Source organism: Pyxicephalus adspersus, chromosome 2 (genome assembly GCF_032062135.1).
Source record: "Pyxicephalus adspersus chromosome 2, UCB_Pads_2.0, whole genome shotgun sequence".
Classification (NCBI taxonomy): domain Eukaryota; kingdom Metazoa; phylum Chordata; class Amphibia; order Anura; family Pyxicephalidae; genus Pyxicephalus; species Pyxicephalus adspersus.
This window is the reverse complement of record NC_092859.1, coordinates 46,997,882-47,015,603: the sequence shown is the minus strand read 5'-3', so window position 1 is coordinate 47,015,603 and position 17,722 is coordinate 46,997,882. Positions and strand designations below refer to the sequence as shown.

The 17,722-nt window shown below is 37.0% G+C and overlaps 1 protein-coding gene across 1 annotated transcript in view; it reads left to right on the top strand.

Annotated features, from left to right (window-relative positions):
• Positions 1-17,722, top strand: part of ZMAT2 (zinc finger matrin-type 2) — a 28,590-nt gene that overhangs the window by 990 nt on the left and 9,878 nt on the right. Inside the window, exons 2-5 of the mRNA XM_072400682.1 lie at positions 2,659-2,752; positions 4,366-4,492; positions 10,676-10,749; positions 17,506-17,651. Of these exons, the coding sequence (XP_072256783.1) occupies positions 2,659-2,752; positions 4,366-4,492; positions 10,676-10,749; positions 17,506-17,651 (441 nt within the window). The remainder of the gene's footprint in view (positions 1-2,658; positions 2,753-4,365; positions 4,493-10,675; positions 10,750-17,505; positions 17,652-17,722) is intronic.

Below are 17,722 nucleotides of genomic sequence, written 5' to 3'. Positions count from 1 at the left end.
TCCCGGGAAGATTGAATGGGGGCGCAGAGCCTCTTGAGATATTACATATCCCGGGGAGAATGAATGGGAGCGCAGAGCCACTTGGGATATGTTACATATCCCGGGAGGCTGTGGGTGCTCCTTCTGCGTATGCCTTGATCTTGGACATGCGCAGAAGGGGTATCTTTTCTATTAAGGGGAAGAGATGTCGATCTCACGCAAGCGCAGAGGAAGGAAACTTAAGACAAGACTGATGACAGATGACACAGGACCAGCGCCATTGAGAGACCTGCTAGATCAATGGTGTCATTTTTTTTGTTTTCAGATAACCTGGATGGTAACCCTGAGTGTGGCTCAGGGTAAAACAAAAACAGCTGATAGCAGTAACCCCGAGCCACACTTGGGCTAGCTAAAAAAAAAAAATAAAGACTTATCTGGTCCCACCGGGGTCCTCCAGTGTCCTACCCATCCGATAACATCCTCTGGCTGCTTCCTCTTCCTTCGATCTCTCCCCTGGTGAGTGCGCTGACGTTTCCTGGGATTTCCTGGTGACGCCGGTGCGTACGGCCGTCGCTAGGTGCACAGTGGGAATTTCAAATTATTTTGTATTGCATTCAATACAATTCAAAGTTTGAAACACAAAATGTGTGTCTAGTAGCTCCCACGTCATCCCGTCTTCCTTTTTTGTTCTGCCATGGACTGGAGACCGGGTGCCGTCATCTTCTTACGCATTCTTCTTCCTATGTCACCTGATCTTGAACTGCACATCTCATAAAATGTAAAAAAAAAAAAAAAAAACTACCAATCTCTCTGCTTATGCTGGAGATCGGTCCTTTTTTATATTACAAGAAAGCCCCTTCTGCGTATGCCTGAGATTGCTCATGTGCAGAAGGAGCAACTCCTGATATAAGTGACGTATGTATCTCAGGAGGCTGCAGGTTTTTTTATTCAGGCTTTGCAGCACATTAAAGCTTTAGCTACCCTTTTATGTAAAGTGAAAATATGTGATAGATCTACCTAAGCCCTGTACACATGTTAGATTTATGTTGCTGGAATCAGTCTTTAATGGTTGTTTCTAGTGAAGGAAGTACACACATCACTGTTCTGTTCTATGGAAAAGATAGGGGGAAGGATGGGTGACAGTACCCCACGCTTGTTTTTTTTGTTCCTCCGGAAAGTAGGAAAGTGAAGTGGTCATTCCCATTTGGATGTTTATTGAAATTGACAAATGACGTTGGGGGACTTTAACCCCCCTAGCGGTAATCCCGAGTGTGGTGGATTTAGTGTACCAAAAGTGGTTATCCCGAGTCACACTTTTGACTTTAATTTTGTATTGGATTCAATACAAAATAGCTGTACTGAGTCCAATACAAATAAATATTCATATAATATATATATATACTACTATACACTTATATTACGTTTTAATATATATATTTTTTTTACACATTTTTGTGTTTTTTTCTTTAAAGTTTATTATTGAATTTATTAGATTTATTAAATATCGGCAAGTTATGCCTAAGAATTATATCCTCCAATGTAAAATAAATTTCCATGCAAAAAAAATGGAACACTGTTTGCATGGAAACTTGGAAACAGAATTAGAAAGCTAGGGAGGTTAATATATCTGCTACATTTATGCCCGGGATGATTATGGCCATTCATCCAGGCAACAATAATATAGCCTGTGCACATAGTTTAGTGAACACACACAGTGTTAACGCGGTAGTAAAAAAAAAAACAAAAAAACTCACCTTTACTTTCCACAGATCTGTGGATCCTTCTGGAGATTTCCTGGATCTGGTCCAGCGTTGTCCTAGAATCCTCCTTCGTGCTGGCGATGCGCCACAATTTTCTTTCCCCTTCATCTGCCTATGTCCCCGGATCTCGTACTGTTTAGGCACGGGATCAGGTGACATAGACTGCGTTAAATGGAGGAAAAAAAAGTAGTGCTGATCTTGCTGCACATGTATGAGATCTGCATTTTTTCTTCATTGATGGAGCTTTTTCTTCAATAGGAAAAAATTAAATGCCCATCTCACACGTGCAGAAGGAGCAGCTAAAAGGCTCCGCACGCACACCTATTATGTCTGTATCACTGTATCATTTTTCTATACCTCCTGTAATGAAACACACATGGAAGTGAGAAGAAATCTATACAAAGTGATAGGAATTCCCCTCTTAGGGAGTTGTCACCAGAAGAAATGTCTCCAGTGGAAAATTTACCTTCAACTGTTTGGGTGACTACTGTAGCATTTTGTATTTCTTATCCTTGGGTTTAAAGAGGGCTACAGAAAGGAGTCAGTTAAGAATGACCAAACAGGTTCCTAATCCACTGATAGTCCTGTGCAGCTCCCCTCTACCTCCCTCTGTTGCAGCCAGCATTAAAACTCCCAGTGTTGGCTTGTGTCAGATTCTGGGGAAAGTGGTGTCACACTGGGCAATCCAGCTTTCACATTGCTGCTTCCAGCTTGCTGATCATACAACAAATAATGATGATCACCCCATTTTGCCATCTCTGTTTCCACAGCCCTGGACAAATCACACAATTAGTGAAAAACTGCAAATCCCCTAGCAAAAAAACAGTAAACTTATGTTTTCAGCTTTTATTTGTCTATTTTTTAAAATTCTTGTCAGGGTTCCTGATTCTAGATTTTAATATTTCACCAATTTTTACAGTCCAAAAACACAGATTTCCGTCGAAAGTGGGACAAAGATGAATATGAGAAACTTGCCCAGAAACGAATCACAGAAGAGCGAGAGAAGAAAGATGGTTTGTATTTTTCCTATAAATAAACTATTTCTGTGGCAGACGTGTCTGAAAAATAAGAGTTTCTGCCTTTTATATTAGAGCTATTACCTATAGTAAGCAGTCATATGTAACTGTTACACTTTAAGGAGAACCTGAACTTTGGACACAGTGACAAAATAGAACAAATGAGTATTGCCTGTTAGCTTCCAGCAGCTGATCATTTTCCTGGCACTGGCTTACTATGTATTGTGTCTCTGAAAGTTTGGTAACCACAAAGTGAATGAAGCTGGGAGATGCATGCGGTGGAGCACAGTAATGGCATCACCAAATTTTACTTGAAGCATTCAAAAGACAAGCAAATTCTTTGGGCCTCACATGGCAGATATACAGCTATGATGCTTTAAACACAGTTGTATTTGGGCACACATATCAGTCATGTATTGCTGTTTCTAGGGGGGCATTTTAACCAAGGGATGGAATTTGGCATAAATAACATTTGTAAATGTTCATTATAACATGGCAAAGCTTACCTTTTTGAGTTCAGGTCCACTTTAAAGTTTAAACATCAGTGGTTGACAAGGTACTATTTCTATTTGCCTCAATGTTTCTGAGATCTTGTGATGCAAGAGATAAGTTTGTGTGCAGGTGATAGAAGATCAGGCAGTACCATTTTATATTCAGTGGGTTACAGCAGGCCTTATTGGTCAGATTGTCTTATTCAGTACAAAGTGCAAAGACCAAGTTAACCCTAACAAATAATAAGGATTTGTCTTGGTTGTAATTGGAATGGCACTTCAAACTCAGTTGAAGTCACCTAAAAAAAATATGTTCAAACAGACATTGTACTATTATGTTCAGTTTTTAATGCACCAGAGTTTGATTACACTGACCACTGCACTTCTTAATCTTTTAAACCTGGTCAGATATACATACCCTGCCTTCCACTTTTCTTCCTTGTAAGAATGCTTGTAATAAGGGCCATGGCCATTACTTAGCTATGTCAGCATTACGACCCTTGTGCCAGGACAAGAGGGACATTTCCAAGGTAAAACATATTTTAGATGTATTTGTAATCTATAAAAGGTAATAATAAAAAGAACATTATGTTACAAGACTATAAGGAAAAATATGATTCAGTCCTGTATTATACTTTCAAATTGAACATTTTTTATGGAATAAGGCAATTGACCAGTAAGTTTCAGTCTGATCATTCAGTTATAAGCCCGGGAAGATATGACATGAAAGTTAGATTCATTTGCTTTTGTGCCCTAAAGGCAGATGTTCTAAAAATTACCTTAGAGTGCATCAATATAGTACAGAGCTTTATACATAAATCGAATCTATTTATTATATAAATTCAATGTCATGAGGAATTTCCACCTACAGTTGGGTGTGCTCTCTTTTCATATACTATTGATGTCTCCAGAAACGCCAAAGCTATTTCAGAACTGATGAAAGTACATAATAGGACCCCTCTCCTCCTATGCTGTGCTGAACTCAGTAACATTTTGTAATCATATATATGTGGTTTTGTATAAACATAGTCGTATTGTGAGAAGTTATCACTTTTTTAGCGTCATGTAATTTATAGATGTCTTTTAGTAGCTATTTATAAAATATTTTTTTATTTGTAGGAAAACCACTACAGCCTCCCATTAAGAGGGAATTGCTCAGGCATAGAGACTATAAAGTTGATCTGGAGTCCAAGCTGGGTAAAACCATTGTCATTACAAAGACCACTCCACAGTCTGAGATGGGCGGGTAAGCATGCTATTGATCATTCTCTTTCTTTTTTTTTTAACCTTATTTTGGACCTTGCTTAACAAAAAAGAACAAAAATACAACAAATGCCTTTTCTATAGTACATTTAACTAATTAAAAAGCAGCAAATAAGAAAAGTAAATTGTTGGAGTTAAGGTGCAAGTGTGTGTAGTATTTGTACTATCTTTTAAGAGAACAATATGGACTGGTTGCTAGCCTACCCAAATAATATCCTACAATATAGGTAACACAGATTTAAAGGAAAGCTATTGTAGACAAGGTGAAAATACAGCTTACAAAGTCTAATCCACCTAAGTTTTATTTTTGCTGCAGGGAGGTGACTCAAAAGTTTTAAAGCCATTGAATCAGCATGGCAACCAAGCATTAGTATTTTTTTTTTCTTATGTGGTCGGCAGTGTTAGCCTACGGTTATACAGTATATTGCTGAAACCAAAATGTTTAAAAATATCTACCTAAATATCAAAAATCCTTAATCCTTATAAAAAAAAAGTTATAATTTATTTAAACCGTAAAAACTGAGAAATATCTTTTGTTTTCTACAAATAGAATGATAATACCAGCATATTCAGTGGCTAAATTGCAGAATTGATGGGGATGGATATGCTGGAAAGTGTTTGACTCCACAACAATTAGTATTAGCTTGGGCTAACCATAGACACTGCTGCTGCTCACTTGACTCCATTAGGGAAGTTAAAAACATTGGACAGCCAAGACTTGAATTGTTTTAAGTGAATGAGATCTATCATTTGATTTTTGATGCCATTCTTTCTACTACTGAAGAAGCAGAATCTGCGAAACATGTCAAGATTTAGACTGAATATATATGTTTATATATTTATATATTTGTAAGAAACATAAGATATTTCTCATTTTTTAAGGTTTAGATAAATTATAATTTTATTGAAAGATGTGGATTAGTTAGAAGGTGCCTTAAAAATCCACTTAGACTTACAGAGTTATTTTTAGAAGGGCTGATCTATGCAAACACCTCATATACGTAGCCATCCAACCCTACAAATTACAATATGCATTGAGCGCGTCAAATCAGAAAAGCGAGATAGTAATGTGACTGTCACTATTTTATTGAAAAAGAACTCCCAACTGTAAAGCTTTAAACATACACCTTGCCTACATTGCAGAACTTTTTGAAAAATCTTCACCACAGGCACACTTTAGATGTACTCTGTGATTTCTTCCATTATGCTTCTATATAGTTACAAAAGTATCTTAAAAGTGTTCCAAAAGTATCTAATGCAAGAAATGTTTTAGCAGTGCAGAGTTCAGTTCTTTAGTAAAACAGGTAACAAGCCAGGGAAAGGCATCCTTTCTCATGGTATTCAATTGCCTATCTCAACTAGGAGGAAGCGTTGAAATTGGTGATGGTTTTATGTGCCAGTGGGAAAGCCAGGGTTCTTCTCATTGGTGTCTTTAAGACAAAATGTGGGAGGTGGCTGTAAAACAAGCTTTTCATTTTAATCAAAGGTTTTCATAATGTTAAACTATCCAACAAGAAGAAAGAGACCCCCCCTATATAAAGTCTGGATGGTCTTTTTAAATTTGCTGGTTAAAGTGTTAAATATCTTTGTTAATAAAAAATATTTGTCAAGCCAAAAACTGACAATGGTTCTTCCCTATTTCTTCTATTTTACAAACTAGGAAAAGAACCTTTTCCTGCACATTCACAAAAATTATTTAGGCAGGAAAAAATCCCCTGAATCTTTGATGGTAATTCTGAAAAAAAAAAAAAACTACAAACATTACAGAGTTTGTAACTTGTGGTGCAAACATTGAGAAATCTGTTAAATACATTGTAAAATTATTTGGACATATTCTTTTTAATAAATATGCACCTTATGTTTTTCTGCATGTAAATAGCAGAATATACTTCTTTTGCTTGACAGCTATTTATTTCACATACACATCAATCATTTCAGGGGTTTGCCTGCCCAATTAAATAGTCATTTCAATTGCTTGGCTTACAGGCTATATTGCTGTACAATTCCTGACATCTGGTACCAGATAGTTTTGAAATTCCAATAACCCATCAGTCAGCAAAAAGAGTCCTGCTTTCCTTGTGACCATGGAAGAGCGGAATCTGTGTTAGGCAGTGCGGGGGGGGGGGGGGCTACTTTAGAAAAGCAAGAAATAACAATTATTTGTTACACTCAAATTCTCTCATTCATTCAATTGCATTATATAACTGTCAAGTTAATTGGAATATTTTATAATCTGTAGCATTTTTGTTACTGACGCTATAGTGTTAAAGTTTTACTTTACTTTATTGCAGTTTTGCTATACTAGGACACTTTCAACATAACATTCCCCTTATACTCATACATTATAGGGGTTAATCATTTCTCTTCTTGGGTTTAGGTGCACACTTTTCTGAGAAGTTTATATTGCTACTTATCTTGTACATCTGGCTGCTATTTTTTGTTATCTTTGTGTTTTGAATAAAGTAGTGTTTGATCCTACAAAAATGCAAGCCACCAGATCCCTTCAAAACCATTGTCATGAACATACACATATAACATAACATCAAGATATTGTATATGAAACACCCTAAAACCCCAAAACATTATATATTTTCTTTATTTTTATTACACCCAAAAAACCATGTCAAATTATGACAGAATTTTATATACTCTATAGGTTTATATATAGACTGACGTTCTCTCAGTACCTGTAAAGTGGTGTGGTTTCTGCTTTACAATATTGTCTGCAGGTGCCAACCACATGCAAACTGCCTACCAAAGCACTTGACAGGGCTGCTGCAGTTGTATCTGATCAGCAGCTACGTCCCTTCAGCTGCATGGGAACCACCAGTGAGATCCTGCCCAGCCTGAACAAGCCCTTACAGCTCATCCTTTTAGAGTTAACCTGCCCGTAAAATTGTTTCTCTCAATAATATGTGTTGTGGAGTTTACATGTTGCATTCACAACCTTTGCTAGAATTTATATGCAATTTATATTTATACCTAACTTTTTTAGTAGCAAAAAACAAAGTTGAAATGCACATATGTCTACATATACTGCCCAAACCACTCCTGTTAGACAGCCTGAAGTTAGCGCTTTAAATGTAAACAAACCAAATCTCTTGAGCAAAAGCCCTAGAGTAAATAGTGGGACTTTTTACAAAAAACATTGTTAGTTTTTCCTTGCTTAGATTTTAGGTAGAATGTTAAAGGTTTGGATATATTGTCTATTATTATTTATATATAAAATTAGAAACTGCTAAGGAATGGTTGTGACAAACTATGACTTTTTTTTGTACATCAATGCTATACTTTGTGTGAAAATGGTGTACTGCTAATTCTAGCAATGAAGCTGTTTATAATATCTAAATCTGCACTCTGCATGAATCCTTTGTATTTTTCTTTCTATCTGTTTGATGCATCAACAAAAAATGAAACCTTGACAATGCAGATATTGTTTTTCTGAACACCTTTCAAGGCTAACACATATTCAATGCATATTGGTCAAAACTGAAAATTGAATGAAACAAAACCTTCCTCTTGTTATAATATCTAACAGTTCTCATGCATAGGGCCTTGTACTGCTATTCTCTTGCTTATGTCACATGGCTCTCCTCCTAAAGGGCATTGTTTTTTTGTTTGTTTTGTTTTTAAGTATAAAATGTAAAAAAATAATAAAATCTGCACAGAAAATAGTATATATTTTCTCTATTGTATCTGCCATAACTAAAATGGTGGTTCTCGGGGATAACTGAGCCAGAAATATCATTTCCCAATTTTCCACCTTTATTTAAAATCTCTTCTGTTTCCTTCATTTATAATCCGCTGAAATGATGACTTATTTGTCCATGAATGTTAGTAAAACTCCTAAAGCAGATTATGAAAATGATCTAATTAATGGTTAGCAGCCCTCTCATTTAAATGACAATAACTCTGTTGACAAGTTTTCCAATCTGCTTATTGTAGATAAACATAATTTGGTAGTAAAGCCTCTGATTAAGAAATTGAAGCACTGTAATGTTTTAGAGACAGTTATAACTTTGTTTTACTTCACATTTCTGGACTGGTTAGACATGGTCTTAAGAAATGTAATGATTCTTAATGTTCATTTTTGAAATCCAGGGCTTCTGGCACACCATTGTCCTTCTCATTTACAATTGCTATACATATTACGTTTTTGAGATACAGTCACAAATACCTATTAATTCCTGTGAGATCATCACAAATGCCCAATTATCATTCTATATCAGGATTCGGAGAGATGGGGTATCTAAGATGCTAGGCGAGAATGCGATTTCACAGGAAATTGCACAAGGGCATGGAGAAGATTGGTCACTGTGCTTCATATAGAGATGACACCGTTGTCTGGGCCCCCACATACAGTAAATGCTTCACTCTGGAAGAGTAATGAACAGAGCTGATGGAAATCCTTAAATGAGGGAAGTCAAAAGTGACCAAATGTCAATATGCCAGTTAAAAGAAAATTTTACCTAAGGATGAGTTTTAAGCATTGAGAAAATCTCTTTAGGTTGGTTATGTTCAGAAAATGAAAATGTAAATAACCTACTGCTAGTATAACTGGCCACAATATGTTAGTATTCTTTTCCATAATCGTTTGCTTGTCAGAAAGCACACCAATAGTGGGGTGTTATGCATTGGTTTTTTAGGGGTTTAATGCATAATAAGGTTTTAGTGCATTGCAAAAGTCTGCCAAGCTAAAAGTTTTCAGACTTTGGAAGCTAAAACTGGAGTTTTGGCCAGCTCAGATAGAGACCCCAACAGTTTGGTGGTGTCTTTTAAAAAGGAACTAAATCCGTGATACTCGCATGCCCCCTTTCCCTTGTAGGGCGCTGCCATCTTCTTTTTCACTAGACGATTTTAGACATCCTGATTTGCTAAACCTGGAATATGTAACTCCCATGCAGGTGCACAGGAATTCATTTGTTCCTGCAGGGAAACCCGGGATTGCTGGGTATCCTGGCCACCAAAGCTGAAGCTCTGCATGCACAGCTCAGCTTAGCTTTTTTTTGGATACCCAGTGATTAGGCAGGTCGGAGGGATTATTGCAGGAGGTACTTCGTCTGTCCCTTTCTGCAGTGCTAACCTGCCTGATCATGGGTTCTTTAAAATGGAAATTTAGTTATTCTTTAAAATTCCAGTGAGTAGGTGACACACCAGTTGATCACAATTACAGATCTTTCTGCAGCGTAACCATTTGCATAAATGTATTTAAACCTGGGGTTGTTTGGTTTGAAATCCTATGGACTACACTGATACACATTTTCCCAATAAAAAAGACCCTGTACTCTTTCTCAGCGTCTTCTGACCCGCAGCTAATAAAAACCTATTGATTCACATGAGAAGACACGCTTGTCTAAATATCAAACAGAGAGTAAACAGAATGTGTAGACATGGAGAGCAATATGTCTGGTATTTGCAGCAAAGGAAAACATCATTCAGAATGTTTCATATTCATGATATTGAAGGATTCTTCATTGCGTAAATTATGGGGGCTCAACCTATTCAGGTTTTACATAGATCTCTGAGACAGCCGTAGAGATGAGGCTGTTACACATATAGAAAGGGGTCAGCTGTGACAGACTGGAAGTTTTTTTTATGGTGATGTAAAAATGTAAACCAGCAGCTGACCGATTTGTCTTTTTCATCCACTCCTTTTAGTGTATTGGCAACGGTCATTGTGATTGGACAGATATAAGTGTTTATTTACTCCTAGACTTCACACACTATAAGTCGGCCTAAATTTCAGTTCTAGCAAAAATTAAGCTATTTCCCGAACAAGAAAAAAAAAGCTATGGACTAGTTACATTCTTCCCCTGGTGTATTCAACCAGCTTAACCATTTAACTTCCAAGAGCCAGGTATCCTCTGCCATGGCAGTCACAGTGCTCCTTGTCCAATATTCAACTTCCTTTGGACTGGTGTAGCTAACAAAATATGGAAGTTTTATTTGTGTGAACCTATGAGTCTACTCTGCATTGAATGCACTGGAGGATCGGGTTTATGAATTGCTTGAATAGGGCGAAATCTGCAGCTTATTCTTTGCTTTTTTTCCAAGTCAGTGTCTCAATGGGCAGTGAGCAAACAATTGTTTAAGGGAAAATTTATCTTAGCCTTTTTTTTTTAAAGCTTTATTGAAATATGTTTTTTTTATTTTTTTTTAACACCAGTTATTACTGCAATGTCTGTGACTGCGTAGTGAAGGATTCGATCAACTTCTTGGACCATATCAATGGCAAAAAACGTAAGTAGCGATTCTAAAAATGAATATATTTCTTAGACATATTCAGAAAAAAATAACAAAGTTCTGCCCCATTTTTATTTTACTTTCTGTGAACTGCAGGTGGCAGCCATGCGGAGCAGCGAATGTTCTCATTGTTTTGTTTGGTAGTGAAGGGATGCTCAGAATATCTGATCACTGTAATTATTGCATGCACAAAGCTCCTGAGCGAGCCAGCTAAACAATTAGCTGTGCTTCCAAACAGCAGTCAGAGGGTTAATCTCATTAAGTGCTATGACTCCTTTGTCACAGTCACATTTATGATACTATTGCTAGTCTGCTGCCTGCCATGACAGTATTTACTATGGCTTAGAGACCCATTACTATGGGTTAGTAATTTAATATACAATTATTATGCATCAACACGAGTTTATTTACACAGTGGCTTTTTATGTAATATTTTGTATGGTGGTCAAACAGATATTTTGAACACTCCTTCAGAATTCCTCTTTCATTACATCCTGTTCTCAGGTAGCAACTCCCCCACCTTCCCTCCCCTGAGTAGCCCATTGCCTCACGTTTTGTCTTCTGGGTCTTCTAATATGAAAGATGGCATCTCTGGAATCCCTTTAAAAGTGCATGTTTTTTTCTGTACAATTAAACAACTGATCAGCAGATTGCCCATAGTTTCATTGCTTCTCCCTGCTAGCCACTGGACGGTGCAGACTGTGAAATCTGCTGATCTGTTTCTTGATTTGACCAGTAAAAAGGCATCTAGAAGGCATTCTAGGAAAGCATTCTTTCATATAACATTACATTTCTCTTAGGAAAGTAAAAAAAAGGAGTATGTCTTAGGTAGTTCACTTGTTGCTGTTATTATTACTAATAAACTGTGTCTACAAAGCACCAACATATTATGCAGTGCTGTACAATAGGGGTTGCAAATGACAAATAGATACAAATAATGACACAAGGAAGGAGACAACCCTGCCCAAAGGAGCTTACAATCTAAGTTGCATTGTCATTCATAGGAAAGAGCTACCACATGACAGGCCATGAAAATTGCATTGTCAGCAATAACGGCCTCCCCTCTCCTTTCATTACCGTTTAAAGTGGCTGCGGTGTCGTGGATGCTAGTTTATATAAAGTGCAACATTATAGGATGAAGCGTAGAGTATGCATTTAGTTTTCTTTGATAACAAGCCATGACTATTCATTCAGATGCACTTTTAAGAGAAGAAACATACACTGATTGCTTTTTGCTAAGTGCTGATAAGGCATCAATATTCTAAAATGAGCATAGTTAAAATATGTAGACTTCATAAATCAACTATTTTTTAATCCTCACTTTTATTCTGTATTTTCTTTGAAAGACCATGTAATATCCTGTCTTTTTTCCAGTTTCTTTTCATGTATGCTAAATATAATTATGCTTTTACAAGTTTGCTGCTTGACACCCACTACTGCAGCTGAAAAATTATCCTTTTTTTTTTTCCTTTTGGGGTGATGTTGAAGGGCTAAAATGTTATCTTTGGAGTCTCACATTTTGCAGTCAGTGTACATGATAATAGGACATTAATATTTCTGTTAAAACATCTTGAATTTATAATACGTTATTTTGGCTTCCAGTTTAATTTATGCTGAGCAGATTTCTGGGTATGCAGCTGCTGAACTATCCAGGGTCAGCTTTGGTGTTTATTTCATGAAGGGACTTAAATATTATTTTATTTTTAATACTTCTGTTCACTTTATGTAAAGACTTTTGTCCCCTCTTTATGCTCTTATAAACAGGATTTTGATTTGAGTAGATTTCCTGTTTTCCTTCTATTACCCTAAAAAAAAAACTCTGTTAAACACTAATGGGATGTGCAGTCCCAACTTACTGGAAACCGTGAGAATTTTGGTAATTTAAGTTGGAGAGCATCCCTTATTGAATCCCCCATCCCTACCCCCCTTTATTGCTCTACCTGACAAATAATTTTCAATTACAATGAGCACACCAACTGAAGAGGTTCTGTCAAAATATTCTGCTCAGCAGCTCTACTGTGACGCTTCATTTGAAAACACAAGCATAAAGAAATATGAGTTTGTGTGCTTATTTAGTATACAAGTTCCTTGAACTTGAAAAGAAAGGGCAAAGTTTACCAATGGTAATACTTGATGAGGCTAAATTAATAGGCTTGATCTTTAGCCTTTCTATCCTGATCAGTAGCGTGGTCCTTCTAGAAAGAAGCCTTGTCCTGGACTCCATCTGTTCACCACTCGCCACTGTTTGTCTTTACAACCTTGCTAATATCCTCCTGAGATTTTGTGTCTACCTAGGCTGAATGTTTCTTTAGTGACCTATGGTCATAAAAAAAAAAAAAAAAGTCATACACAATTCAATGTTTTTAGTCATTGTCTGGCAGCATGGACATACAATATATTTGAGTGTTATTCTGCAACTGGAGTCATTTTATCACATACTTAAGACAAAAGTTGTTCAAATATAAATGAAATTGCCAGTCGATTAGATAACTTTCCTGACCCCTTGCGACCACTACCAATAAATAGACTTGTGTTGAAACTGATTACTCGAATATAACTCTTCTCTCTCATGAACCCAACTCCTGCAATCCATTTCTTACTGTATTCCCTGTCCTTGTGCACAATATTGGTAAACCCTTCAGGACATCCTCGATTGTTATCTTTGAGATATCTGAGCGCTTCAGGTGATGTAACAATGTCTCCTGGCAGAATTAGGAGCTCATAATACTGTGAAAATGCACTGTTACAACGAACTGGAGTGCATCATGTTTTTTTTGTGGTGGGCAAACAATTTACAATTTGATTTACAAGACCTCTGTGTTGGGGGTGGTGGGATATATGTACCTTCCCTTTGCCATGGAGGGTTAAATTTAAAGAAACTAAATCCTTCCGCAATGTAAATCTAATTTAGCTCATGTCTCCCCTAATCCCCACTTCCACAGCATTGTTTCCAAAACACAGGTGCTCTTTTATAAAAATGGTTATAAAGTTAACCTTATACTGAACTGTTTTACCAAACCTATACACAGGGCAGTTTAGAAATGCTTGGCGAATGCAAAAAAAAAGTATCCTAACATGATGACAAAAATGTACTAGATATTACAGTTTACTAGCCCTTAGATGTCTTGGTTGCATTGCTATAATTTTCCAGACTAAGGACAGCTGCTTAAACTGGTAACCTAGGACCACGTGTCATAGAAAATTGATGGAGGACTGCAAAAAACTTGACCTTTAGGGCCCCTCTCCAGATAGATGACCTTTAGATGACCGTTCCTCAGATGAATACAGAGATTTAGTGCTTGATGAATAAAATCTGACCTAATAGGTTCCATCACACTTGGTGGTGAAGTACAGGAAAAGATTTGTCCTCAATTTCTCTGTACTTCACTATAGAGCTAGGGGCCTGATGCTTTGTATTATTAGCAATATTTAAAAAGATGTTCATTAGTAATAAAGCATTTTTTTTTGTATATTCCTAATATTCATAGGAAAATGGCTACAAGTGTTGAACATGCCAGCTCTGTATGGCAGTAATGAGGGCCTTTGCAGAGGTTGACTAGTGATGTCCTAACAGAGGAGAATGGACGCTTTGACATTTTCCTTTGACGTCTGTACTTTTATAATAAATGTGCTGCTCTTTATCTGGGGGAGCAGGCATTGGTTGTTCTCGGCAATCAATCTGGCGTTATTTAACAATGTGCTTCTTCTCTAGAGCCTGCAGTCAATGTGTCAATCATGTCTGTAATTTCTAAAGGTTTAGTCACACTGCGCTGCTGATACTGAATGGGCTTTCTGCACTTCCACTTTGAGAAACTGATTCTCAGCTTCATTTTGACGGCTGCATTTTTAAAGTCTCATTCTTAGAAAAAATATATTTTAATGCAAATTTCACGTATAAAATAGAGCCAAAAAGGAATTTGTTTTGTTTTTTGTTTAATTCTTCACAACTAGCTCTGTAGTGTGGTACACTTCATATAAGTTTGGAATTTTATTCTGAACCGTTATAGTCAATGATTTTGTTTAGATTTTTAGTATTTCCTATTGCACTATGAGAGGCGCTTTGGGTTATGATTTCCTAGGACACTCCAATGTTTTTAGGTGCAGGCTCTGAAGTGTTCATTTGTCCAAACAAGTTGGCAGTTGAGATATGTTCTCGACTCAGACTATAGCGACATTCTATAAGCTAATTTAGAGTAGAGCAGCATTGACATTGATGTTTTCCCTGCATCGTATAGTCATGTTTAGCAAGTTCCCTAAACTAAGGTAATTTACAGGATCATAGATTTTTTGGTTAGAGAAAACTAGATATGAACTGACATAAAGATTTTGTCAGGGTTATCCTTAATGGGGAATAGAATCAGGGTTTGAAGGATTAACTTTAAATGGAACTGCAATGTGTAATTCTTAATAAAAAATACTTAGGCTTTCCCCCCTCGGGTCCGAAAGTTCTGTGAAGAACATAATGAATCAAATTCGATATATATACAGAATTAAAGTTTTTAGATGTCCTTGCTTGCATTTTAATTTGTACAATGCTTTTTGAAAACTGGCACTGCAGGTGATTAAAAAAAAAAAGACTGTGTAGATTTAGATTTAGTTTACATTTTCAGAGATTCTTTGGGAAACTGAAACCTTTGTTTGATTGCTAGCTATGGCCAGTAAATGCCTTTTTGATTAGCCTTTTTGCAGCGACAGGGGCCATAAAGTGAACATTTGCCACAGCAGTACTAAGTTAATTGAAAGTGTATTTAAACCCTAGCTATAAACTTATCTCTTTGTTCCATTTTGGTCTGTTTTACATACATCTAAAAGTGTTTTTCTATCGGTTTGATATATGCCAAGAAAAACCTGTTGATTCAGCCAGAATTCCATTGACTGTGCACTGTGTGTTCTTCAATGTGCTTTCAAGCAATGTTTATCAGCTCATCTCGATGGCTAGTGCAATTTTCCCTTAGTCCAAAACTCTTCCTGTCACAAGGTAACAACACTGCTTTCTCACATTGTGATTGTGTATTGTTATCCTAGGACAGTTGGTGTGTTCCTGGCAAGATTGGCAGGCAGAAGAAATCTGAGAAAATAAAATGAATGCAGTTACCACACCGTAAGGCAGCCTTTCACCGTGGGGCAAACCTGGAAATAACTTTCAGGTCTTAGGGAACCCCTGCTATAATTACTTAGTAATTGTCCGTAGGTAAATTCCTCCTATTGCGCTGGTCAGTGGGAAGAATGTCACCCTTACAGACAGCCAAAAAGATCATTGTTGTCGGTTTAACTGACCTGAGGCAATGTGCTCAAGGAATATCTTGCAATCTCGTTGGAGTCCTGGGGATTCACAGATCCCTTGTTGAGAAACTTTCCCCCAAGGACCGGTAAACTGCAGTGTATTATGTTTCTGTTCTGGGTGAAAATACAGTTCCCCTCCCTCATCTGTACATAGATACTTTCATTTTGCCCCTGTTTCACTCACTTGCCACCAGGGAGCCAAAAAAAGACTTGGTAAAGCTCTAGTCAAGGCATGGGAAATAAGTACCAGATATTTCTGATAAAGTTATCATGTGTAGTAGGTGGTTAGTTGAGGGTATTTAACGTTCCCTACACAGCAGTATCTTAGGTTTACCTGTTGCTGTCTTTGGTGCTGAATACCATGGTGCGCTAAACATAGCAAATTAAAAGTTAATTGAAGACATATGGTCACATCATACCTTCTGAACAGTTACACCTCTAATTATGATGTGAGCTGTAATGTCTTGGTGACAGTTCATTTTTTTCCGTATGATATAAATTTTACATAGGGTGGAAAGAAACACATTATTTCACATGATTTAATTTTTTTTTTTTGCAGACACATTATGTTTGAAATAACCCTTTCCTCTTTGTTTCCTTCAAGGACAGCTACAATGCGTTTCATTATCTTCATAAGCCCATTTTTCCCCAAGACTGCAGCATGAGACATCCTTATTTGCAAATTTTTGCAGAGAAAATTGATACCCTAGTCTGCACTTCCCTGCTTGCAGATATATTTTTTTATGTTAAGGAGATTGTCAAAGGACACTCTTAAAGGGAGTAAAATGTACTTGCAGACATCTTCCTATACCTCCATTGCATTCAGGCTTTCACTCTTTCATGCAGTATAGACAGAAAACGTTTTATTCTTGGTTTGCTGCCTGTAGATGCTTTCTGAGAAAAATCAAACATTTATTTTGATCCAGGGTTCCTTAAGTTTTACCTAACACTGTAAATATCCCTAGAAAAGCTTAGATCATTGCATTGCAATGTATGACTGGCCTTGCTTTTTGCTGTGATTGTGACAAAATGAACAGGTTTTAATTATTCAGTGCATGGTTTATCGGAATGGGTCATCATGACATAGAGAATGAATTGTTTTGTCTGCAACCACTAAACAGTGATCAAATCTAATGGTTGTTTGTTTAAGTAAGCCCTGTTATGTACGTGTGATATTTCTTAATGTCTCTATTCATTACAAGTCATTTTGCGGTGTCGAGTCTGGGAAGGGGTCTCGTGTTGATGCAACATTTGTCCTTTCTTCTTGTCTCCAGCATTAATGCTGCACGTTCTTCCGTAAATTAAATCTGTCCCTGCTATTAATTCTCTGGACTTCAGACTCATAGAATGCCCTTCAGCTAAATAGCTTTGTAAAATGTTGTAGTGTGTTGCTGGGCAGACACGTCCAGGATTTAAAAACCCACAGACACCTAAACTGTTATTGATTTTGCAATGATTCTTGTCTTTTAGATCAACGGAACTTGGGGATGTCCATGAGAGTAGAGCGTTCCACACTTGATCAAGTTAAAAAACGATTTGAGGTAAACAAGAAAAAAATGGAAGAAAAACAGAAAGACTACGACTTTGAGGAGCGAATGAAGGAACTGCGGGAAGAGGTGAACACATTTTACAGGGTCCATCAAACTTTATGACTGCACTTTAAGAGCACTTATTGCCTATACACAGC